Source organism: Lissotriton helveticus, chromosome 2_2 (assembly GCF_964261635.1).
Source record: "Lissotriton helveticus chromosome 2_2, aLisHel1.1, whole genome shotgun sequence".
Taxonomy (NCBI): Eukaryota; Metazoa; Chordata; class Amphibia; order Caudata; family Salamandridae; genus Lissotriton; species Lissotriton helveticus.
Genome location: NC_136060.1, coordinates 77639626 through 77665223, shown reverse-complemented (window position 1 = coordinate 77665223; position 25598 = coordinate 77639626). Strand labels below are relative to the sequence as shown.

At 44.5% G+C, this 25598-nt stretch overlaps 1 protein-coding gene across 1 annotated transcript in view; it reads left to right on the top strand.

Annotated features, from left to right (window-relative positions):
• The first annotated feature begins 17969 nt into the window (after nucleotides 1-17969).
• PDGFRL (platelet derived growth factor receptor like) overlaps nucleotides 17970-25598 on the top strand; it is a 580529-nt gene continuing 572900 nt past the window's right edge. The window contains exon 1 of the mRNA XM_078678941.1: nucleotides 17970-18177. Within this exon, the coding sequence (XP_078535067.1) occupies nucleotides 18123-18177 (55 nt within the window). The 5' untranslated portion in view covers nucleotides 17970-18122. The remainder of the gene's footprint in view (nucleotides 18178-25598) is intronic.

Below are 25598 nucleotides of genomic sequence, written 5' to 3'. Positions count from 1 at the left end.
GCAATTCTACTAGGGTGCAAGGGTGCCTGGGTTGGCACTAGGCAGCTAAAGTTGGCACCAGCGCAGGGGGAAACGCAGGGATGCACCATATTCTAGTAAATATGGTGTAGCCCGGCGTTTCTAAAGTGACTAAGCATGTCATTAGCCTTCTTGGCTTAACGACACGCTTCACCACTTTATTGTAAATATGCCCCGAAATGTCTCCAGGCATGGGACAACAATACAAATATAGTAATTAGGGTTGTTCCTAGCACTTCAAGTTACACATATGTAGTTTACAATGAGGGACATACTACAACCATAACTTACAGATCACGTTTATATTAGACTGCAGAGGAATGATTCTCTCTGACTGAGACAATTCTCATAGCAGATCAGATGTTCATTTTAAGGGAGCATCTACTGGCACAGGGAAATCAGATTATTGTAGTTTCCTCTGTACCTATTCTTGAGGTGGCTACGAAAGCAACTATCCCTAAAGGGTGTACATTACACCTGAATTGGGCAGAATTGGTCACAATGCAAAATTCAAATAATGTGAAATTTCCTACACTTAAGCCACATGAAATTCTATAGTATCAACAAGCAATCCTGCAGACTCCACACATATTAACCACACATGAATATAAGAGTGTGCACTAAACAGACATCTCGGCGAAGCCTACAATTGGTAATAAGCAAAAATATTTAGTGGCTTGCGCTATAGTGCAGGCAGTTTTTGAACATGGCGACTTCAAAAAACTACATGAGCACACTAATGTTTTACGGTATTTCGCTGTACATGGCAAGATCAATCCCGTTTTACTTGCTCTTCATAAAGCTGATCTGTCAGTTCCCACACTAATAGTGTTGGATTCTGTGTGCAAGTTTACAATGTACATTTACCATGTTGGTGCCTGAATAGATACAGTGATTCAAAAGGTAGATCATTAAAATCACACCAGATTTGGGGAAAGGTGACTGTTTTAAAGGACACTCTTCCATTGGCAAGATCGCTGTTGGACAAGGTCTCAGTAAAGTTGGACAAGGTGTTGGAAAATATCAGAATGGGATACATTGGAATTTCATGGCCAGGAAAGGTCCCTCACCTGCTAGATACTTTTAGTGCCTTCTTCCTGTACAAGATTTCTTTGTGCGCACTTAGCCACTTTTTCTGGGAGCTCAGATTCCTCCATCATGGCAAGGAAGTAGGTTGTAGTTGAAGAGTGCTCCGCGAGGCCAGATACCATCTTCACAAGGTCCCGCTGCAGAGGATTTGCCATCATGATAAAGCTCTGAGCAGGAAAAACTTGAATCTTCAGCCTAGGGGCAACGCACCTTGGTTGGATCCGCTTAGCAGGTTTATCCTGGTCTTCTAGAGATCTTTGGAACTAAAAAGTTTTCCTGTCCCAGATTTTCAGGAGTGGTAGAAGAAATCATCCCGACCCAGCCAAGGATCCAGGACCTTAGGAAGGGTTTACACCACAACTGTCTTGCAATAGGTTCACTGGTGGTTTGTGTTTAAAAACTACGGGCCTCATTTACAATATTTTGACGCGCAGAAAGCCTTCCTGCTACGCTGCCATGCGAAAAAGATAAGGGCAAGAATGCGCTGTATCTACAAGACACAGCGCATTCCTGTCCTTTTCCCCTGCGCTGGCACACAATGGGCTGCATGTGAAAATGCAGGCACCCTTGCTCCATGGTGCAAGGGTGTCTGCGTTGTAGGGGTGATTGTTTTTGTGCAAGAAACGAATCTGTATCATTTTGGTCTTGTTTTACACAGATAAATATTGACTATTTATCTAAATTTGGTATGGTGTCGTTTTGTAGAGTTTTCACTGTATTATTGTGTGTTATGTGCAAATGCTTTACACTTTGTTTCTGAGATAAGACTGACTTCTCATGCCAAGCTACCAAGGGGGTGAGCAGGCGTTATTTTAGAAGTGTAATTTCCCTTACCCTGACTAGAAGAAAGGGTCCTTACTTGGACAAAGTTCACACCTGTGACAACTAGAGACCCCCATTTCTAACAGTCATCTTTACAAGGGATGTTATTCCTGATTTGGCCAAATCAATTATTCTAAGGGATGCAGGAATACATCATTTCTGGTTATTGCCCACTTAGAAGTTGCAAAATGTAATTTAAAAAAAAAATGTGTTTATGTGCAGAAAGGGACACCTTCCTGCTCATAAACAATCAATGGTGTTTTGCTGTTTCTATGTGTGCTGCACAACGCAGCACACATAAACAGCAAAAAGTAGGAGAAATTAAACATTTCTCCTCATCGCACCAGAGTAAGACCAGGTTTTCCTTGGTCTTCATTTTGGCACTGCCCCATATTTATGCCACCCTTGTAAATATGGGGCAGCATCAAAATCAATGGGTGTTGCAGTGAAACGCCCACCACAACACCCATTGTCCACCGCTTTCACGCTAAGTATAGCGTGAGAGGGTGCCTTATTTACTTGTAAATGTACAGGAATTTATATAGCGCAAATCACCGAGAGGTTTCTAAGCGCTTGCTTAGGGAACCCGTCCTGGTATTCCCCTGTGAGATAACCCCGGCAGGGTATCCGCAATGTGAAAGCCAGGCATCCCACCGCGAGGGGCCATACTGGAGATTAAGCAAGCTATTGCCCAGAGTCGCAGAGTGTTAACCCGTGAATCGAGTAGGTACCGGAGCGAGAATTGTCGAATCCATGGACATTTTAGGACTCAAGACCCCACCGAGCCGGGAATTGAACCCTGGTCCCGGGCTGACCTCTGATTCCAGGTCTGCCTCCTCTAACCAGTGAGCCACACTTCTCCACTTGGCGGCATTAAGCCACATTAAGTGGCTTAAAGCTGCCAGGTGAATAAGGCAAAGCCCCTATCTCCACCACAACATGCAGAAAGGTGATGTTGTGGTGGCCATAGGGGCTATTAGATATGCCCCTTTGTTCACAAGGCCCTGTGTGGGTCTGTTAGCCAGCTTGTGCTTGTGCTTCCACAAGGTAAGCCTGAACTTTGATTTTGTCCCGGTCCAGCGCGACTTAAAGTAGTCTTTTAGCTCTACTTGCTTCTAAGCACTTTTACTTTTCCCTACAGTTGCACTCTCTGGAGTTGGAATAGTAATTTTTACCCATACGCTATCCAACGCTTTCCCTACTGTTGCACTCTCTGGAGTGGGAATAGTAATTTTTACCCCTACGCTATCCAGCGCTTTCCCTACTGTTGCACTCTCTGGAGTGGGAATAGTAATTTTTACCCCTACTCTATCCGACGCTTTCCCTACTGTTGCATTTTCTGGAGTGGGAATAGTAATTTTAAGTCCTACGCTATCCAACGTTTTCATTACTGTAGTTTTTTGGGGACTTTGAATAGTAGTTTTATTTATTTAGCAATATGTTTGTATTATTTTAGATAATGTTCTAATTGTTTCCTAATTTGCTGTTGAGCCATTTTTAATGTATCGTAAACCAAAGTTTCCTTCGGGAAATCATGCTTTTGAGACCCCGCCACCCTTTATCCTAGTCCCTGCTTTATGGATCAGCAAACGAACATTCATGGAGGAGACAAGATGGATTAACTTATTTTGTTTAAGCTTCATACAGATTCGTCAAATTGCGTCAAAGTTTTCAGCCAATCAAAATAACAATCTTCCGGCGGAAACTCTTATCTAACTATAAGATTGTTTTACAGGGACACTGTTAAAATTGCTGCTTCTATCAAGCAACTTGAATGTAGTGCTGCATGTTCTTGCAGTCTGTTTAAGGTGTGATGTGGTATAGATAGTTATCGATGATAAGTTTGAATATCAATCCCAGGTATTTTGCTTTGCAGAAGCTTTCTTTTCTAGTGTGCTTTAAGATTGAGTCCTATGGCTAATGAACATGTGTACCAGTTAGAGATGTGTGTTCATGAAGTTATGCTTATTTCATAGGGGGAACACCCTTTACAACGCGGATGTTACCCCGCAGTGCAGTTACGACGCGTCTTTTACAACGCAAGTCGTAACCACGACTTGCGCTCGAGGATAAGGAATAGTAGATTTACTATCCAACACCTTCCCTACTGTACGTAGTCTGGTGTTGGAATAGTAAATTTAACTATTCCTAAGTCCAGCACCCCTACAACGCAAGTCGTGGTAACGACTTGCGTTGTAAAAGACGTGTTGTAATGTACTGCGATGTAATACATCGCGTGGTAACAACGTACATCCATTTCATAGTTTATATGCATTCTTTCAGAGATGTTTTGCCCATTTATGACTAATTGAGTGTACGGTATTTGTGGTGGTGGCTATGATTTAACGGTGAAGTCAAGCAGCCCCAGGATTTTTCAGATAAGTGATGGGATGAAAGACTCATTCTTCAATAAACCATCCAATATAGCCTAATAACTTACTGTCCCATCAATGATTTATCTTAAAAGGAAAAGTACTTTACTAGCCACAAAAAACACAGTTTGATACATGAATATCAAAAGGCATAAATTATTACTTTTAATATTCTGACAACTAACAGGAGACAGCCTGGGCAATCCACATGGGACAGCTCTCATTGGTATGCTTATTTAAAGTGACATTCTCCGGAAATCGCCAAGGGGATCAAGAGTGGTTGAAGTGTTTGGGGAGGCTGACTTAGCTTCTGCACATGCAGGTATTCATTCCTTCCCTTACAGCATGAATATTCCCCCCTTTGGTTTCTTCTTCCTATCTTGCACAGTATTTTGTGTCAGGTTTGTGTTGTTCGCACCTGCCTCACCTGCAGTGAGCTTGAAGCAGTGGAGCAGCGCCATTCCAGTGCATTTGGCAAGGCCCACCCACCTAGTGGAGACAGCATTGTCTCCCCCCGAGCTTCACCAATGGGGTAGCCATCCGCTTACGCACAGGACTAAATACGCCATGGAAGAGCTCATTAGAAGCCCTTCTTCTGAGCAGAGTCACCTTTGTGTTAGGACACCACCAATGACTCTTCTGAGTAGTTTGTCATCTATTAAATTCAATAAAAAATAAAAAAAAATTATTTAAACTAAAAAGTAAGCTCCTGACGTAAGTAAAAAATGCATTTTATTGTGCACCAATAATTATTGAAAGTGATGTATAGAATTCATTAAAAAAAGTTTAATAATATTTTAATAAAAATGAATATGGCATTAATTTATACATTTAAAAAAGGTTGTTAAAATATTTTAAAATTAAATAATGCATATATTTAAATTTTAGATTTTTTTACCATTCAATTATATTTATTTGTATTTTAGCTATGGTAAATAATTTAATTTAAATCCCCATTACTTCTTAGGTGTTTTTATTTTTATTCCATATGGCCACTATTTTCTGTTGGGGATGTTGCAGTACCAGTGTCCACTGTCGTACTGGACTTATTCAAGCTCTGAGCTGGACCAATTTACCTCTGTTTGGGGTCCTTTTTGTGGCTGTAGTAACTTTAGAAGTGCAGTTTGTGAATAGCAATGAACTTACCCTTTTGTGGGTAGGTGCATGTTTATTCCTAAACCCCTCGTTGACCCCTCCCTACTCCTCCCTAAACCCCTCCAATTTAGTAATAAGTATGCCCCTTTTTCAAGCTACTCTCGCTATTGCCACCTACATTTATTACTGAGAGCCTGATTCTGATGCGGTTAGGAAAACAGTCCCACCTAGAGCCTGATTCTGATGCGTTTAGGAAGGCCTCCTAACAGCATTTGCTCCTTCCAAATCGGATCGGGAACATGATTTACCGACCGAGGGCCCAATTCTGATGCGGTTAGGAACTTATGCTCCCATTGAAGTCAATGGGAGTCAAACCAAATCGTATCGGGAAGCATCCGGATGCATCGTACTCCGTCGGTCGGACTCTCCCGATCCGAGTGGGTCGGAAACCATTTCCAAACCGATTTGATTGGGAAGCTTTCCAACCCACATCAGAATCAGCCCCTAAATGTAATATAAAGTACAGTTAATTTGTGAATGGGCCAAAAGTATTATTTTAGCTAAGAATTTCTTTTGAAAAAAAAAATCATCATTAGTTGGTGGGAAAAATCAGTACTAAAACATGAAATGTGTTTGAATATGTAATGATATCTAATTGAAGTAAGAGGAGGAAAGGTCTATATGCAAACATGATAGCTACTAAATTCTTCAATTATTCAAAACATAATCATGGATGTAGAATTTTCTTTCAATTGAGCAATAAAAAGAGATATAATTCATTTTAACAGTCTGAAGTTACCATATAGTAAACTTTTATTAGTAATTTAATATGTTAGATAACTATTTCAATGTGTGCCTTAAAAATGGTTGCATAGACAGTACTTGACATTTGGGACAAAGTAGCAGTTTCTAAGGGCCTAACCACTTTCCCGTCCCCTCACACCCCCATCGCTGAGAACTCAAAATTCCTGTCTGCTATCAACCCCCAAGTTTTCTCTGAATGGCTGGATGATGGATGCAGATCAATAAGAGATCTGTTTCTAGGTGATACATTTAAGTCCTTTGATCACTGCAAAGAAGAGTTCCAACTCCTGAAGGGTGCAAAACTACAATACATACAGCTCCGTCATTGGGTGCACATATCTTCTCTGCAACAGATCCTCACCCGTGCGCTCACTCCTTTTGAACGCTTAGGGCCCCATTAGGATGGCGGGCGGATCGCCCTCGCCAGGCCGGCGGTAGCCACCGCCGACCTGGCGGGGGCAATACGCCCGCCATCAGTGCCGAAATGAACCCCCGCCATATTATAATGGCTGGCGGGTCCGTGGCGGATGGAAAGACCGTCCGCCGATTTTGTTCTATATGGTGGCGGTGTCTGAAAGACACCACCAGCCATATTAGTATGTGTATTTTTCAATGCCTTTCCATGGCGGCATTGCGGCCACAGAAAGGCATGCGGAGTCTGCTTTGGGGGCCCGTTGCTGGCCCCCATGGACTCCGGGAGGTGGTGGGGATCACATGGGGGTACCCCTGCCTTTCAAAGAACAACGTGCCAGGCACCGCGCGGTGCATGTCACATTGTGCTTTGAAATGCACAGCATGTATTTTTACCATTGCGCTGGGCGGTGCTTTCAGCACCGCTCACCACAATGTTAAGAATACGGGATGCCCCCACCACTGTGGCGGGCGCATCCTAATAGCCCCCACAGGACCCCCGTCCTTATGACGGGCAGTCCCTTCCACAACGAGGATAGCGGGCCGACAAAGTCCGCCCACCATCCTGATGATGGCCTTAGTACACTCCTTTGATGACTCTGAGGGGCTAATATTGTGGACTTATCATGTTTTGCAACACCCTCTTTTGTTGCCCTTCACCCATATCAGCATCAATGGCAATCAGCCGCCCCTTCTGAAATCACCCCCGCCCAATGGAACTACCTGTGGCGAGACATCCCGAAAGTCTATCGCTGCATCTCCCGATGGGAATCTGCATACAAGAATATGACTCATTGGTATTATACCCCCTTTAGACTATATAAGATGTTTCCCGCTACCTCCCCTATGTGTTGGAGATGTTCGAACTCCCCGGGTGACTTTCTTCATTTCTGGTGGACTTTTCCACTCTTGACCCTATACTGGAAAAAATGGTTGCATATTTTCTCATAAATGACGTCTTGATTATTAATTTTTTATACACGGCTTTCAACTACTCTGAACATAATGTGGTACATTCATGATTCTCTATTTCCTATGTGTTGGCCTGGCCCTTTCTACAGGGTTATCCTCAAACTTTTTGCCTTACACCTCCTATTTTTCTGACCTTTTTTTGTTGGTGTTAGGAATCTCAGCACTACCGATTACCACTGCTAACCAGTTCTAAAGTGCATGTGCTCCCCCCCTAAGTATGGTATGGTTGGTTTACACCTGTTTGGCAATCGTCAACATCACTTCAACGGACTGCACGGCTCAACCATGTAGGACGTCGACATAGAAGCCAATCGTTAATATCGCCTCAATAGACTGCATGGCTCTACCTCGATGTACAGTGAGGTTCAACTTCGACACAGCACCTTCATCGAAAAGGGATTTGACATCAAAGCTATTATCAACGGCATCGTTTGGCTCCAGCGCTCTTCTCCATCCACTAATCGACTACCTGCCTCCTCATCTCGAGACTTTGATATCGACACCTTGTTTCATGCCAAGTGATTTGTTAGCAGGACCTGTCTGATTCCTGTAGCCATCTTGTCCTTGATCATGGACGGCCTATACTACTGGACTTATTCAAGCGCTGAGCTGGAGCAATTTACCTCTGTTTGCGGTCCTTTTTGTGGCTGTAGTAACTTTAGAAGTGCAGTTGGATGTACGTTGTTACAACGCATGCTTTTACTACACATGCCTTTACAACGCAGGTTTTTCAATGCAAGTCGTTACAACGACTTGCGTTGGGGGTGCTGGATAGTGAATAGTTTAATTTACTATTCCAACTCCAGTCCACGTGGATAGTAGGGAAGGTGTTGGATAGTAAATTAAACTATTACCTATCCTAGAGCGCCCCCCCAGCACAATTCTTTGTAATGACTTGCGTTGAAAAACCTGCGTTGTAAAGGCACTGCGTGGTAAAAGTTGCGTCGTAAAGGATGTTTCCCGTGCAGTTTGCGAATAGCAATGGGCTTACTCTTTTGTGGGTAGGTTCATGTGTTTCTGAATAGCATTTTGGTGTGCTTTTAAAGTACTATTGTAGTACTACTTAATGTACTATAAAGTACAGTTAATATGTGAATGGGCCATAAGTATTATTTTAGCTAAGAATTACTTTTGAAACACAAATCATCATTAGGAGGTGGGAAAAATCAGTACTAAAACATGAAATGTGTTTGAATATGTAATGATATCTAATTGAAGTAAGAGGAGGAAAGGTCTATACGCAAACATGATAGCTACTAAATTCTTCAATTATTCAAAACATAATCATGGATGTAGAATTTTCTTTCATGAGCAATAAAAAGAGATATAATTCATTTTAACAGTCTGAAGTTACCATATAGAAAACTTTTATTAGTAATTTAATATGTTAGATAACTATTTCAATGTGTGCCTTAAAAATGGTTGCATAGATAGTACTTGACATTTGGGACAACGTAGCAGTTTCTAAGGGCCTTACCACTTTCCCGTCCCCTCACACCCTCATCGCTGGGAACTCAAAATTTCTGTCTGCTATCAACCCCCAAGTTTCTCAGGATTCGGGGTCGGGGCACTACCAATAGATGTTGGCCACCACAGAGTGCTCCAGAGCTCCTTGTTTTTCCCCACCAACAGCACCTCAGACTTACTAACATTAAGTTGTAAGCAATTGGTGGACATCCACTGTGCGATCGCCTCAAGCTTGGTTCGAAACCGCGCAGGGCCTAAGGCACAGTCGTCCGAGAGGGCCACCACTAGTTGTGTGCCATCGGCGTAAGAGACCAAGGTCAGGCCGTGTTCATGCGCTACTCTTGCCAGAGGCTGGACATAGAGGTTGAACAAGCAGGGGCTTAAAGCAGAGCCCTGGGGGACCCCCTGCTTGCTAAGATGAACATGGGAGAGGAAGGGGGGAGCCGTGACCTGAAATGCCCTATCTGAAAGGAAAGAATGAAACCAGTCCAAGGCCAGACCAACTACCCCGGCCTCCTCTAGGCGGCGTAGTAGGATCTGGTGGGAGACGGTATCAAACGCGGCGCTGAGATCGAGCAGGATCAGCGCCGCCGTTTGACCCTCATCCAGAATGGTTCGCAGGTGTGTGCAAACTGCCAGAAGTGCGGTCTCAGTACTGTGGCCGGGGCGGAAGCCGTCTGAGAGTGGTCAAGGATGCTGTTGCTGTTCAGGAAGCTGGAGAGGATGTTATTGCAGTGGGCCTCCGCTACTTTGGCGGCCCAGGGGAGGAGGGATATTGGTCTAAAGTTCTCAGGTTTATTAGGATCGAGGGTGGGTTTTTTCAGCAGGGGGACCACCCTTGCTAGCTTCCATGCTTGAGGCACCACCGCCGAAGTGAGGTAGGAATTGATCACTTGGCATAACGGATCAAGAAGGATCGGAAGACAATCCTTAAAGAGGTCCGGTCGCATGGGGTCTAGGGAAGACCTGGATTTGACCATAATGCATAGAGCGAGGAGCTCACCCTGAGTGATAGCTGGTATTACCTCTAGAGTAGCAGCAGGAAGAGGAGCAACCAGGGCTACCTGGGCCGCGGGGCGGCTGTGAAAAGGTTTATAGATAGCTTCCACTTTCTGGTCTAAGAATTTGGCCAGTGCTTCGCACTGTTCGCCAGACGTGAATGTGTAGACCGGGGGGGATTTCCTGTTTTTAAGGTCGCTCAGTATTTTAAAAATGCATTTGGATGGGTTTTTGCTGGACTTAATCTCATTGGTGAAATGGGCTGCATGTGCCAGGTGTATAGCCTTATGGTAGCCTTTGATCCCATCCTGGTAACACTTTTTCGCCCCCGGGTCATAGTTCTTTCTCCAAGCCCGTTCCAGTTTTTTGCAGGTGCTTCGCAAACTAGCGAGGAAGTCATTGTACCAGGGGTTGGAGCTAGAGCAGCGACCGACGGAATGTTTTGCTGGGATAAGGGAATCAAGAGCACGTATAAGCCAGTTGCAAAAGGTTTTATATGCAAGTTCCGGATCTGTACTTAACGTTGGAGAAAAAGCCTCTAAGGCGGCTAGAAGATCCTCCAACTTAAGCTTGTGCTAACAACGTCTACGAGTGGACTTGAGATTGGCTCTGGGGAGTGTGTCAGGAAGCGGAAGGGAAAGGGACACTAAAAAATGATCTGACCAACACACTGGGCTGGGTGCCATGGCTGTAAGTCCCAGAATATTTGAAAATATCATATATAGCAGATGTCCAGTGGTGTGGGAGGCCCCCACCACCAACTGCCTCAATTGGCAGGCAGCGAGGTCGGCAAGTTAGCCGCCAATTTCAGGGTCTGAAGGGAGATCGAAATGTAAGTTAAGATCTCCAAGGAGAGTGAAATTTGCTGAGGTCAAAGCCAGGGAGCTCACAGCCTCGACAATGGCAGATTTGAATTCTGCGGCAGGTCCTGGGGGGGATAAACTAAGAGACCAGTGAGGGAGAAATGCGTGCAAGGGGAAAAAACAAAACGAGCGCATTCACACCCCGCTACGACCTCTCTAACAAAGGAACAGGGGAACCTAGACCTAAAAATGATGGCTAAGCCCCCCCCCTCCCTCTTGTTGCCCTGATTAGAGTCAGGATACTGTACTCAGGGGGAAGTGCAAGGCCGGGCTCGGCCACCGTGTCATTGGTTAGCCAGAATTCTGTAATAAACAGCACATCGGGAGCTTCATCTTCGATAAGATCGTAGATTTCCATGTAGTGCCTCACCATGGAGCGAGCATTGAGTAGGAGAATTCTTAGGGTGGGTTTTTTAGGGGCGGGGGTAGAGGAGAATAGTGGGGGCAAGAATCGAAGCCACAATTGTGGCAGCAAAAAGGCCCCTCCATACCCCCTCCCAAAAGCGTACAGCCAGGGTTAGACCGCGAGCCAAGGGTCAGCAGGTGCTCTCTGGTATAGGTCAGCACCCCTGTTTCGAGACCATCAGCCGGTCTGGCGTCAGGCGTCGCCCAGGCTTAGACGGGCGCAGACGGGCTTTCCTTAGGCGCGCCTTCGGCGCGCGTCCGCTGTGCATCCTTCCCACCATGCACCTTTGTAGTCCCCTCCCACCTCCAACTAGACCGCTGACTGGCCCAGAGCATGGAGGCTGGAAGCACTACTCCTGCCTTCTCTGCCCTCCGTTCAATCGACACTGAAAGCCGTGACGGACCGGGGCGGAAGGAAGTTAAACACAGTGAGTAAAACAGAAGAGTGATGCAATTACACAAAGCTTCTCCTTAAGACAATCAGCACGATATGAGCTTCCCCGCAGGTTTTACCGCGACTAAGCAGGTCCCAGCAGACTCTGCCACTGTCTGCCTTTCGTCGCAGCGCGCTGTGCCAGGTGTGCTCCTTTGTAGTCCCCTCCCACCTCCAACTAGACCGCTGACTGGCCCAGAGCGTGGAGGCCGGAAGCACTACTCCTGCCTTATCTGCCCTCCCTTCAATCGGCACTGAAAGCCGTGACGGACCGGGGCGGAAGGAAGTTAAAGACAATGAGTAAAACAGAAGAGTGGTGCAATTACACAAAGCTTCTCCTTAAAATAATCAGCGTGATATGAGCTTCCCCGCAGGTTTTACCGCGACTAAGCAGGTCCCAGCAGACTCTGCCACTGTCTGCCTTTCGCCGCAGCGTGCTGTGCCAGGTGTGCTCCTTTGTAGTCCCCTCCCACCTCCAACTAGACCGCTGACTGGCCCAGAGCGTGGAGGCCAGAAGCACTACTCCTGCCTTCTCTGCCCTCCGTTCAATCAGCACTGAAATCCGTAACGGACCGGGGCAGAAGGAAGTTAAAAACAGTGAGTAAAACAGAAGAGTGGTGCAATTACACAAAGCTTCTCCTTAAAACAATCAGAGCGATGTGAGCTTCCCCGCAGGTTTTACTGCGACTAAGCAGGTCCCAGCAGACTCTGCCACTGTCTGCCTTTCGCCGCCGTCGCCACTACATATCTGGTGGACTTGTCCACTCTTGACCCTATACTGGAAAAATGGTTGCATATTTTCTCATAAATGCGTCTTGATCATTCGTTTTTTATACAGAGCTTTCAAGTACTCTGACCATAATGTGGTACATTCACGATTCTCTATTTCCTACGTGTTGGCCTGGCCCTTTCTACAGGGTTATCCTCAAACTTTCTGCCTTACTCCTCCTATTTTTCTGACCTTCTTTTGTTGGTGTTAGGACTCTCAGCACTACCGGTTACCACTGCTAACCAGTTCTAAAGTGCATGTGCTCTCCCCCTAAGTATGGTATGGTTGGTTTACACCTGTTTGGCATATTTGATTTACTTGGAAGACCCTTGAAAAGTGGTATACCATATACCTAGGACCTGTAAATTAATTGCTACCAGTTGGCTTGTAGCGCTGCTTGTGCCACCCACAAAAGCAGCTTTTCAAACTTTTCTCAGGCCGTCAATGCAGGGCCTGTGTGTGCAGTTTACTGCCACTTTCACTTGGCATTTAAAACTACTTGTCAAACCTTAAACTCCCCTTTTACGACACATAGGTTTGCACTTACGTCTAAATAAGTTTTGTCCTGCCCTCCCGCAAAGGGCTGATTTAACCCTGACCGATTATCTGGAGCCATGGCTGGGCTGCAAAGGATCTGTGTGCACTTCTAAGGGTTCTTTTAAAGTCACCCCCTATATTAAAGGCATTTCAGAGTATAAGTACTGGGGCTCTGATCCCATCTAATCAGACACTGTGTGGGAATGGTAACCAGATGCTGCTGGCTCTACATATGCACAGCGCCAGAGGATGGGCTGCAGGAGGGACCTTTATTTTAGTAATTGCTTTTATGAGTTGGCCTGCTGTCTGCTGTGTGCTAGGCTGCAGGAGGAATTGCCACTTTGCAACCTGCTTTAATGTGCTGGTCTGCTGCCCACAACCTTTCTTTGTGCCCCCTAAGTGATCTCCAAGGGCTTGTTAGCTTGTCTCCTGTTGCTGATGCCGCTGGACACAGATGTCTGTGAGTATTGCCCTTGCCTGAGGAGCCCTCTCCAGTTTTGGGCCTCAGAATTGGGTGCTACTGCTGCTTTTGCTACACAAATGTACGCAGTGATGTGTTTTCACCGATTGGAACCAATTCATTTCCATTCGACGCTGACGCAAGAACCAATCGTCAACATCACCTCAATGGACTGCACAGCTCAACCATGTAGGACATCGACATAGAAGCCAATCGTTAATATTGCCTAGATAGACTGCCTGGCTCTACCTCGATGTACAGTGAGGTTCAACTTCGACACATCACCTGCATCGAAAAGGGATTTGACATCAAAGCTATTATCAACTGCGTTGTTCGGCTCCAACGCTCTTCTCCATCCACAGATCGACTATGTGCCTCCTCATCTCGAGACTTTGATTATCGACACCTTGTTTCATGCAAAGTGATTTGTTACCAGGACCTGTCTGATTCCTGTAGCCATCTTGTCCTTGATCACTGACGGCCTGAACTTTGGATTTGCACCAGTTCCTCTCGACCTCAGGTAACTTTTTACTGGTACTTTCTTCTAAGCCCTTTTCTGAATTTATCCTTTTAAAATTCAATATCTCAACTTCTACATATTGGATTTAGGTCTGATAGGTCTTGTTTTGTTTATAATACAATCATAATCATCTATTTTTATAAACATGTTGGGAGTCTTTTCGTTGTGTATTCAAGGTTACTTGCTGCACTGCATGAAAGTTACATAAATATGCCCCTTAGTCTCTGAAATGGTAGGTAAAAATTCTCAGGAAGCAAGGCAGCAGGCTGTGGCCAATGAGGGTTCCCCATTTTTCGATAGCCAGTGAACGAGGTCTCAGTGAAGCCATTGACTTTTGGGGGGTAAAGTTCACAGGAGAAAATTGAATTTCCCTCCCAGAAAAGTCCCTCAACCACCAGGGGCCATATAACGGAAGTGCCCTGGGGGTGCAACGGGTGTTTGCACCTGCTTTTCTTGCCACCGGAGCACTTTAATATTAAAGAAGGGGCCGCAGACGCTTGTGCGTTCCCTTCTGTGATACTGATAGTGCTGCTGCACCTAAAACGCCAGCACTATCTTCAGAGGGAGTTCCCTCATTTGTATGGGGGTGTGGCCCCATGCAATGAAGGCATCCCTTTGCCTCTGTGCCCGCGTTGTTTTATAGACACAGGCGCAGAGACAAAGAAGTTGTAAGGAGGCCTAACAGGTGGCGCAACTGTTAGTGTGCCTCTTGATGGTAGCCTTCTGGGGATGTAAGGGGGTCCTTCGGATCCCAGGCATACCCTTGCAGGCGGGTGCAGTCACTCACTGCACTCACCTGCAAGGTGTTCTCTAATCCCCTTTCAAAGTGCAGGTGGGTTGCCTCCTGCACAGTGAAACATGGGGAGGATTCAAAGTAGCTGCTCCATTTTTCACCTGAATAAGCATTCCATGTAATAGGGTGCACTTTCTCTATTTACGCCAGGCACACCAGTTTTAAGGTGCACTGGGTGCAAAGAGGGAAAGTGCGCCCTATCTATAATAGGACCACACATACTTTTGGCGCCTTCACCGACGAAGATTTGGCTTGGTCCGTTTTTTAGAACTAGGACTGTTCCACCAGGGCAAAGCTGCAGGCTGGAGCCGAAAAGGACTCCACAAGGCCAGATACCTTTCCTGTGAGGTCCCGCTGAATCAATTTGATACTGCAGAAAAGCTTCATGCTGGAATAACCTGAATCTATGGCCTAGAAGCAACGCACCTTTGTTGGATCGGCTTGGCAGGTTGGTTCATGTCCTCCGGATGTCTTTAGAGCCAAAATGTTTCCAAGTCCCAGATTTCATGAAACGTTGGGAGGAGTACACTTTGACACCAGCCAAAGGTCAAATCTCTTTGATACAACAATTGGGATCAAATTTCACTCCAGCAGAGGCCAGCAGCAGGGTCCAGGGCAAGTTCAGCTGGAAATGGTCAGTTGGATAGCCTCAGGAAAAGGCCTCTTAAATATTGTTGTGCGCCTGTAGCTTGAACAGGATGTTAGCTTTATGACTCTTGGAGTCCACTTCTTGGTCCTGAGTACAAAAGGAAGAACCAAACTAGTCTTCTAGGCTCTTTTCTGGTCAGAGACAGAAGATCCAGACCTCTTCTGTGTTTCAACAGGTCGAGAAATTATTCAGAGGGAGGTATTGTGGGTGACACGTTTATGCCTGGCACCAGCGTGTTGGTCAGGGTGACTTCTGGCTCCTCCCTAAACAATAGGGTAAATGTTCCCAAGGGCAACCCTAACTACTTTTGAAGCACTTCCTGTATGCCATCCTGCAAACAATCCTACAGTCCCTCTCTGCCTAAATCCAAGATGATTAAACCCTTCTCTGCTTGTGCAGAGCCAGCGTAAGAATCCCAAAGGTGTGGCCAGGGAAATGATCAACCCCTCGTTTGAGGTAACTCTAAACCGGTTCTGGGAGGAGCTCCTCTCCCACTGGGACTAGTGCTTGCTTGACTAGGGAGACAAAGAAGGGCCCTGCCAGATTTCAGTTAATATTTGTCTGTATCTGGGTAGATCTCTTTAAAGGTAATAAATTTCCTGGACATGGTCTAGATGGTCATCCTGCCAGAGGAACCGAGCACCTCCCCAGACACAAGGCCTTTTTTTCCTAGGTCTGCAAGCAAGTCCAAACATCATCAAAGGGGCTATTCAGCTCCTGTGTGACATTTGGAGGTCCTGCCAATGGGCCTGCAGACTCTTTTAGGTTGGGAAAAAATAACTTTCTAAAACTAACTTTTCCAAAATATTGTTTAGAAATCCAACTTCACCAGTGACTTGGGCTTGTAAAAAACATTTCAAAGAGGCCAAGATTGACTTTTGTTAGTGTTTCCTAGCCAGAGACAACATTATTAAATGTAATAGTGTATCCCAATGTCTTCTTATTAAACAGCGTTTTAGGTGTGGAAGAGGTGTGGTGCAGTGGCCAGGGTGCCTGACTCTGGGTCTCTCGGTTCGATCCCCTTCTCCGGTGGCAGGTTAGCACAGCATCGTGTGACTCCGGACAATAGCTTGCTTAATCTTCCCGACGGCCCCCAGCGCCGGGACATCTCTCCGGAGGTAGCTGTGCGCTGTACAAATGCTGATATTTCATTTCATTTCAAGAACTTGTTTAACATTAAACTTTTACATATCTTACTTTTAAACACCAGGCAGTAAGCCTACTTCGGGTGACTTATTAACATTTAAAGAGATAGGTTTTGGCTTGCCAAAAAGGGTTCTTTTGACATGTCAATTTTACAGTTTAAAATTGTTCAGCCAGGCTAAATATGGTAAATCTGCACTCATTGGATTAGGCAATGGGTGTTGCAGTCCAATTGGGACATTTAATTTATTTACAGGCCCTGAGTACACTAGGGACTTATAGGTAATTTAAATGTGCCAATCAGAGGTATGCCACTGTCATCATGTTGAAAGGGTTAGCACAGGCACTTTACCACTGGTTATCAGGGGTAAAATGCAGTGTTTTATACATCCAGAAAAATACAGTCAAACCAAATACATGGGAGTACACCATGGAAGAGATTATCATTTCCAACACAATGCATTGACTCTCTTATAAATTTAAAACCACTTATTCAGAAAATAATTCTAAAATTTTTCCAAATGAGGACAGCTCCACAGAATATGACGAGCATCCTAATCCATTTGTTAAAATCTCCAACATTGAGAATCTGATTGAAGGCGCATTTTGAATGAGTGGTTAGATGTTAAATGCCTGTTATGCCGTCTTTTAAAATAACTGTATTTTAATTTAGCTTCTCTAAGATTTACAGTGGCTCAAATTTATAATAATTTGCCATAGGTACTGCGTAAAAGGCTCACTATCTCATGTCAAAACTGTGCCCCAACTAAAAATTGGTATGTAACCACCTGGATGCTCTCTGATTTGGATTTGAAGTAAAGAAGGAAAGATAGAAGCAATAAAGCAAGGGAGAGGGAGGAAGAAAGAAAGGAAGGAGGGAATTAAGGTACAGAGGGATGTAGGGAGGAAAGAAGTGGCGATCAGACCAGCTATGAAGAAAAAACGTGGAAGGAGGGTAGAAAGAACGAAAATCGTGAGTTTTAAAAAGCAGCGGACAAAAGAGAGAAGATGTAAATGGTAGAAGAAAGTGAAAAAAAACTAATATAGACACAGAAAAATAAATTAAGAATTTTAACAAATATTAATTGAAATGCAAAGCTTCTTTGAAATGTCTGAATAAAGCGCACTTTTGGCATGTTGGTGATAAAAGTCGCTGTGGTGTGCGGGCCCGTGTCTTCCCCTGCCAGGAATTCCCTGGGAAAGCTACGGCACATTTTTTGCAGGCAGCCAGCAGAGAGCAGACAGCTCTCGCTAACTTATGAAAAATGTTTTTCTTTCAAGGCTTTCCCAGTTTTCACTGAAACTTGATCTTGGCAACAGTCTCCCTCCATTCCATGGAAAATAAAAACCAGCCAACCACATTCCTTGCAGCCCTCCTTTGCGGCATCCTTTGGAAGCGGGCAGGGGAATTTTTCCCGCATCGATCGTCTCGGCTTCCGAGGAGTGGAGTTTGCAGCCGGGAGCGGGCATTAAAGCGTGTGGGCTGACAGATTCCCCCACCATGAAGATCTGGCTCCTTCTCAGCCTCTTCCTGCTGCACGAAGCCCTTCAAAATGGTGAGTGACGGAGGAGCTGTCAGTGGGTTAGAAGAGGGCGGGACAGGCCGTCTCGGACACGGTGCAGTGTGTCCGAAGTTACCGGGAGCCGCTTCCGGTATGTCCGTTACCTTGCAGAACGCATTGTATGCAATTACCAGTAAATCAATCTTCTAAATCAAAGTGGAAGTATGTAGTTTACATCCTGTCAGCATATGTACAAGCGATGCACTGTGAGGAGCATTCACTATATTAGTATTTTTTTTTCACCAACCATGTCTTGCATTTTGCCCGAGGTCATGATTTGTATCATTCTCACTTATATTATGACATTCTGTAATAATACAGTACTTGATCGCTCGGATGCATCATAGTTTTTATTTTCATAGGCGTGATTCACTTTCGATGGTAATAGGGAACGTGTGCCCAATGGTGTGTTAAATGCAGTAAATGATACACACCACTGCAGTTAATATTGGAGGGTGGGGTAAAAGTTCACACCCAGCGGAGGGCTCTGCAGTATTGACAATGACAGCTTTTGGTAGCTGAATTGCTGAAGGGTAGTGCACAAGTGGTGCTGCATAAGATCACTTCTTTCTGTGCGACACTTCTCCAGATCGTTTTTCAGAAGTGATGCTACATGATATCCCACTCTCATTATGCACATATAAAGCCACAATGTAATCGCCCATAAGTGACAATCCAATGTGGTAATGAGCAGAAGATCGCTTTTCCATACGTCATAATGTAGAAGTGATGCTGCACCGAACACCGATGGATGCACAAGGGTCAATACAAGGTCATTTCTCCCTATGACTTAATACAGAAGAGCTCCCACATAAAACCACTCCCTCCTATGTGATGTTGCTGAAGTGGCAATATATGTTCCTCTATTTAGTAATGCACAAGTGTTGTGCAATACACTGTGGGCCTAATTTACTACAAAATAACGCAGCACTGCAAGCCATTCTGCTGTGCCGGGCTGCATAACTTTAAAAGCACAGGGATGCGCCCTATTAACAACAATACGACACATCCATGTGCTTTACCCTGCGCTGGCGCAAAATTGGCTGCCATGCTCCAGCGCAGGCACCCTTGGGTCATGTCAACACTGCAACACTGAGGCTGTGTGTGTCCTTTTTGACCTTCAGAAAGGCTGAGAAAATTACTCAGATCAGTTTGCATGTGTGGCATGGATGATTGAGTGAATTACACTCCCATATTTTCTACACAAACAGTGTGTCGTGTATATACAACCCCAACTGGGTTTGTGTTGGGATCTTAGTACGGACCTGAAGAAATCCTGCGGATCAGTTTGGCTAAATATTTGGCTGAAACGTAGCCCATCAAATGCTGGAGTCGATTCATTTCTCAATCAGCATCCTCTTTTGTTTTTTTAATCATGGCAGTGTCCCCTGGAATAAATGGTTTGACAACAATCAGGGTACCCATAGATCCCTTTGCTTAGTAACACCTTCATGGTCACGGTTGACCCGCCTACATACGGAAAGTATGTGGGTGAGAACTTGATGATTAAGAATTCCATAATGAATCCTAGTGGGTGAGGGCATTTCTAAAACAACAAGGATAGGGTAGGGAGACAACTGATATCAGTCGGAATGGGTGCCTTCTCCTCACTGATGAGTCTAGCATACAATTTTGGGAGTGGAATGATTCCACTTAAAATACTCTTTCTCCTCTGAATAATTGTTGACAAATAAACCTCAAAAACAGCGTGTGCTTGGTTGAAAGTTATAAGGAAGTAAGGTTGGTTTTAAAATAGTCTGCAGCACTGCTCTTTGCCTGCTGCTGTCTGTTCCCTGGTCACTGGAGGGACTGCTAGTCCCTGGAGGGAGGTGCACTCTGCCAACAACGTGCTCAAAAAGCGCAGTACTTTACCGCGGTGCGAGCCATGCCCGGGCAAAGCTCGGGCCAAAGGCGGACCCATCCTTGCCCATCATTGACAGGAAGAGACAAGACAAGGCCACCCCCCTGATAATCGGATATTGAATAGTCGGTTACACTTCCAAGGTACCGCCTTCCTACCGCAGACTCAAATTATTGGTGTTTCATCATTGCCTATATCTCTGTAAGTAAGCACAGTATAAGGGCGAAATGGGTAAAAGGAAGCTATTGATGCCCCTGGAAAAGGTCAAACGGGAAAAGGCAAGAAGCTTAAAAGTTTGGGAAAGCGGTCAATGTTACAAAATAGTAACCGTGCTATAGCCCGTATTGATGACCTGGTAAATGAGTGTGAGATGATACTAACAACCTCTACTCCCTTAGGTCAAGAATATAAATATAAATGTAAATGTCGGAATTTGTAAAGCGCACAGCTACCTCCACGGGAGGTGTCCTGGCGCTGTCCGTATACCACTTAGGAACCCTTCCTGGCTTTCCTGGGAAATGTCCACTCCTGGGCACCCCCCAGGTGAAGCCAGGCATCCCAGCGCTTTTGGGGCCGTTGTGGAGACTAAGCAAGCTATTGCCCAGAGTTGCATCGTGGGACCCATGATCAGAACAGGCACTGAGGCGAGAATATCTAGTCAGGGGAATTAATGAGCCGGAGACCCGCCAAGGTGGGAATCGAACCCTGGTCCCTGGCCAGAGCTCTGCCTGCTCTAACCATTGAGCCACACTTCTCCACTGTAGAACGTAGTATGATAGCCGAGTCACCGACCCCGAGTTCCAGTGTACAATGTAGAAACTCTACCCCACATGTCGCAGATATGTTTAAGAAAAAAGCAAACTTTAATGGACCAACTATGGGTAGTGAAGTAGAATGTATCAGACATTCGCAAACTATAGTTACAAGTACTGACAATACAAGCATTATCCAAATGGAACCCGTAATAGAATGGTCGGCTGACTAGCTTAAAAGCCCAAACCACCAAACTTACTGAGGAAGTCACCTCACTTAAAAGCTTAGTTGGGAAGCTAACAGAGTTAATGAAAAACCATTTACAAGATATTTCTGTTGGCTCAAACAAACCCCCATCGACCCTGCTATCACAGGAGAGTACGCCTATCAGCCTGGGAAGTAGGAAAAGACAAAAAAATAGTACTGCAATGGACCTTTTGACAACTAACAAGGAGAATAATAAATACCATCAAGTTACGACCCCCTACCAAATCCCTAGTTCCAAATGGTGTGAAAGTGAATCAGGGTTTCCAACGACAGAACGGGGGAGCAAGCAGGATCTATCACTTGCCGCCGAAAATCAGTCATCTCCCAGGGTCAGAACCAACCGACGTTTATAGTAAATCGGGTAAAATACCTATACGAATCATGAGGAATAAAATATTTTTAACCAGTGTGCCAAAGATAACTCCTAGCTCAGCAAAAGAGGATGAACTCACTTTGATTAATAAATGTATTCACTGGCTTAGACAGGTGCATAAATGTAGATCAGTCATAAGGGAGGATATATCCTCGGCAAAAAGGTGCTCGTTAGAAGGTTCAAATTTTGACTATGTTCGCCTTACTTTGGTATCTCGAGACTTGGTGGATAACTTGGTGGCCTTTGAGATCCAATCTAATTTCAACACAGATTAAATTGAAGTATAATCCCCCAATCTCACCAACAAAGCGAAATCTAACCGCCCCTAGTTTATTAGCCAGTGAGGGATCGAGTTTGTCAAACATAGATTGAAGCTTAAAGAACTCAATCTCTCCTATAAATGAACTGACAGCTCCATACACAGAGGTAAGTTCAGAAAACGATTAACATATACGAACCTGCTGTAATAGAAACAGGCTGGTTAATGAAGTAATGCCTGAGCGAGAGTGTAGTAGAGAGGCCCAAGCCTATTAGAGTTCCCGTGCCAATTTCGCCCAAAATCCGACGCCAGGGGCAAATGGTGCATTAAATTATGCTTCTGGCTCTTTCCCATCACAGACCCCATATCGGTTGATTTTTGTTACATGGAACATAGCATGTTTGCACTCTAAAGTATCATCCTCGGATTGGCTAGACTTTATAGATAAACACAATATCTGTGCCTTCCAAGAAACGTGGTCACTAAATCCAATCTTTGATGTAGGCTACATACATTTTTTCAAACCAGCACTAGGGGTGCTGAAGGGCAGACCATCTGGAGGTCTTACTATATTAGTGAAACAGAGTATGAGCTATAAAATTGAGGAAGTTTATGTTGACAGCCCTGATATTATGGCCATCTCCCTAAGCTCAAACAACTCGTACCACCTAATTCTGATAAATGTTTATGGGAGGGGGCTTGTTGGAGGAAGGCAAACTACCACAATCACCAAACTAGAACAACCTTTAGGCGATTTAGTAGGTGCAAGTAACGTGGTGATTGTGGGAGATTTCAACACTACCTTCGAACCCCTCGAAGGGGAGGATGGCAATCTCAGTGAGGAGGAAGATGCCCAATGGAGCATTCCCTCACTAGAGTTGCAACCAATGAGAACATTGACCAAGGGTGCATTATAATTAAAAGCACTATGCTTGTAGAGGGGACTTAGGGCTACAAATGGAAGAACGCCCTCAGACAGACTGGGTTCCCCAACATATAGTAATGTATTGAGAAGTAGCCGCATAGACTGCATTCTCATCAACCTCGAACAATGGTCAGCCCTGATAGATATGGCGGTATGTGAGCGTATTGAAAGCAACCACAACCCGCTTGTGCTATCGATTTTGTCCCCAGGCTCCTAAAAGCGTAAGCGAACAACGTCTGAGAGTGAAACCGCGGAAGTTCTAATGTGTAACAACCTGAGGTGGGTGAAATGGGAGAGGATTGTAACTAAAGCAGATTCCCTCACATAGCAAAAAGGGATTGGGACGAACAAAGATGGTCAGAGCTCTTACAGGCTAGCAAGGGAAAAAGTATGCAGTCTTTTTGGAATTTGGTTAAATGGAGGAATGTTGGGTCAGGGCCATGTAAGCCATGTAACCATGTTGCCCAGGCCACACGGGTCTCCTTTTTTGAGGAGCAATTCACTGCCAAAGATGGCGATGACACAGATTTTTTAGTTCCCAAGGTTGACCAGCCTCTGTTATTTGTCCAAGAAGAGGTGAAGAATGCTCTGAAGGCAGTACCCAGGGGAAGAGAACCAGGGTTAGATCGCATCCCTGCAGATCTGTTTGTTCATGATAAAGAGAACTGGGTACAGTATATTCTCTGGTTATCAAATACTATTGCAAATGGAGCCCCCATCCCAGAATCTTGGTGTGGTGCTGTAATCCTCCCAATTTATAAAAAAAGGGGATCGCTCCTGTCCTACTAACTACAGGCCGATTAGCCTTATTGAATCTATTCAAAAGATTACCGCGAGGCTAGTGTTGAGCAGGATACAGCATTAGATTGAAACCAAAGATATATTATCTCCCCTCCAGGCAGGATTTCGTTCTAATACAAGCACCATTGACCAAGTTTTCTGATTTTTATTAATTTATTGACGCATTGTTGTAATAGCAGGTGGCACCATCTATGCAGCCTTTGTTGACCTTAGGTCAGCATTTGACATGGTCCCGCGTACGAAGCTATGGGAAGTATTGCAACACCTTGGGATGCCAGCAGAACTTTTATCTATGGTAGTGCGACTGCACAAGGACAATTTCGCACAAGTCCATTGGGGCACCCAGGGAGAAGTAACCCCACGGTTTCCAGTCTCCAAAGGGGTGCGGCAAGGGTGTGTCCTAGCCCCAACCTCATTTTCACTATTTATTAATGGGGTTGTAAATTATTTTCTCACACACCCGACAAACACTCCTTCCCTTGCTCACACTAAAATACTGTTACTCATGTTTGCGGACGACACCCTGATTATATCAAAGACACAAGCAGGGTTAGATAGGGCACTCAGGCAATTTGAGGTGTTTTGCCAAGACCATAACCAGGTGAATAACGTAGACAAGACAACATTTATGGTCTTGCTTAAGCACAATGTAGTTAAAGGGAGAGTAGCCAAGAACGGGAAGCATTTAGAACAGACCAATTTGTTTACATACTTAGAGATTACCCTGAGCAGAAAACTAAACTGAGAGCCCCACATAGACCTCATGACCTTTTAATACAGCCAACTAGTCGGGGTCCTATTAAAATAATTCCATCTCTCCCATACCAAGCCTTTAGGTCCAGCAATTAAGATTTATAACACCAAGGGCATAATGTATGGTGCAACATTTTGGGGTTTCAATGATCTTTCTCCCCTGATACTAGCCCAGAACCAATTTGTGAGAGCCATGGCTGGACTACCACAAAGCACTCTACTAGCACCTTTGTTATCTGACTTGGGCTGTAATCTGCTGGTAGAGGAAGTACGATTCAGACCAGTAGCATTTTGGCGCCGATTATGGTCCACTCCAGAGCTCACACATTACGCAATGGCAGTGAAGGATGTAGTAGAGGCAGATAAATAATGTAAGGCACCAAAGGGTTAAAATCATGCTGGTAGATATGGGCATGGGTCATTTGTGGGAAGACCCGTTTGGTAATCAGTTTCCATCAAAAAATGAATTTAAGGAGGCTTATTGGTCGATGGTTGAGGCAGAGCAGATACACTCCACAAAGGTTAATTCACTGACTGGCCTATTTTTGGAGCATAAGATTGCTCCTAAATATGAAAACTTTGGGGACTTTATAACTATACCCAGTGATAGGAGATTATTTTTCCAATTTAGAGTAGGCAGCCTCCCGGTTAACTTTTATACTAGAAAATGGTCCACTATGTGTAATAGTAAATGTTTGTACTGTGAAGAGCAGGATGAAACAGTACTACATATCCTATTTGTTTGCCCAATATATAAAATCCCCTGTAAAAAATGGTTAAAACCAATCTGTTCCAAAATGGGCACGCAGTCGAGTGCTATAGCTTTGCGCATCCTTATGACCAACACCAACGAGCTAATTGTAATAGCTATTGACAAATTTTTAAGTTGGTCTTGGAGAATTTGCGCAAACTTTTCTAAAAATCAGACCATGGGGGCCACAGTTAATACTGAGGAAGACTCATCACCTGTTAGGGATTTAGTATGATCAAGCACAGTAGGGAGATATTCTAGATACACCATGAAGTTTGTGAAATGTGCAAAAGGAACAGTTGATTTTATATATATATATATATATATATATATATATATATATATATATATATATATATATATATATATATATATATATATATATATATATATATATATATATATATATATATATATATATATATATATGCACGCTCCTGCTTCAAAGAAAACACTGCACTCATGGGGTCCGCTCAGGTAACTTAATTTTAATACGCAAGGACGTGTTTCGGCGATGGGCCTTCTTCCTGCTTGCTTTGTTTATCCCCATGATTCAGATCTTTTGATTCTTTCAAATATAATTTTTTCATGATATAACTGATTTGCTGTGTGCTCTTTTCCATTCTCCTCGCCTTATGATTCATTGAATGTACTTTTTGAACTACATTTTGA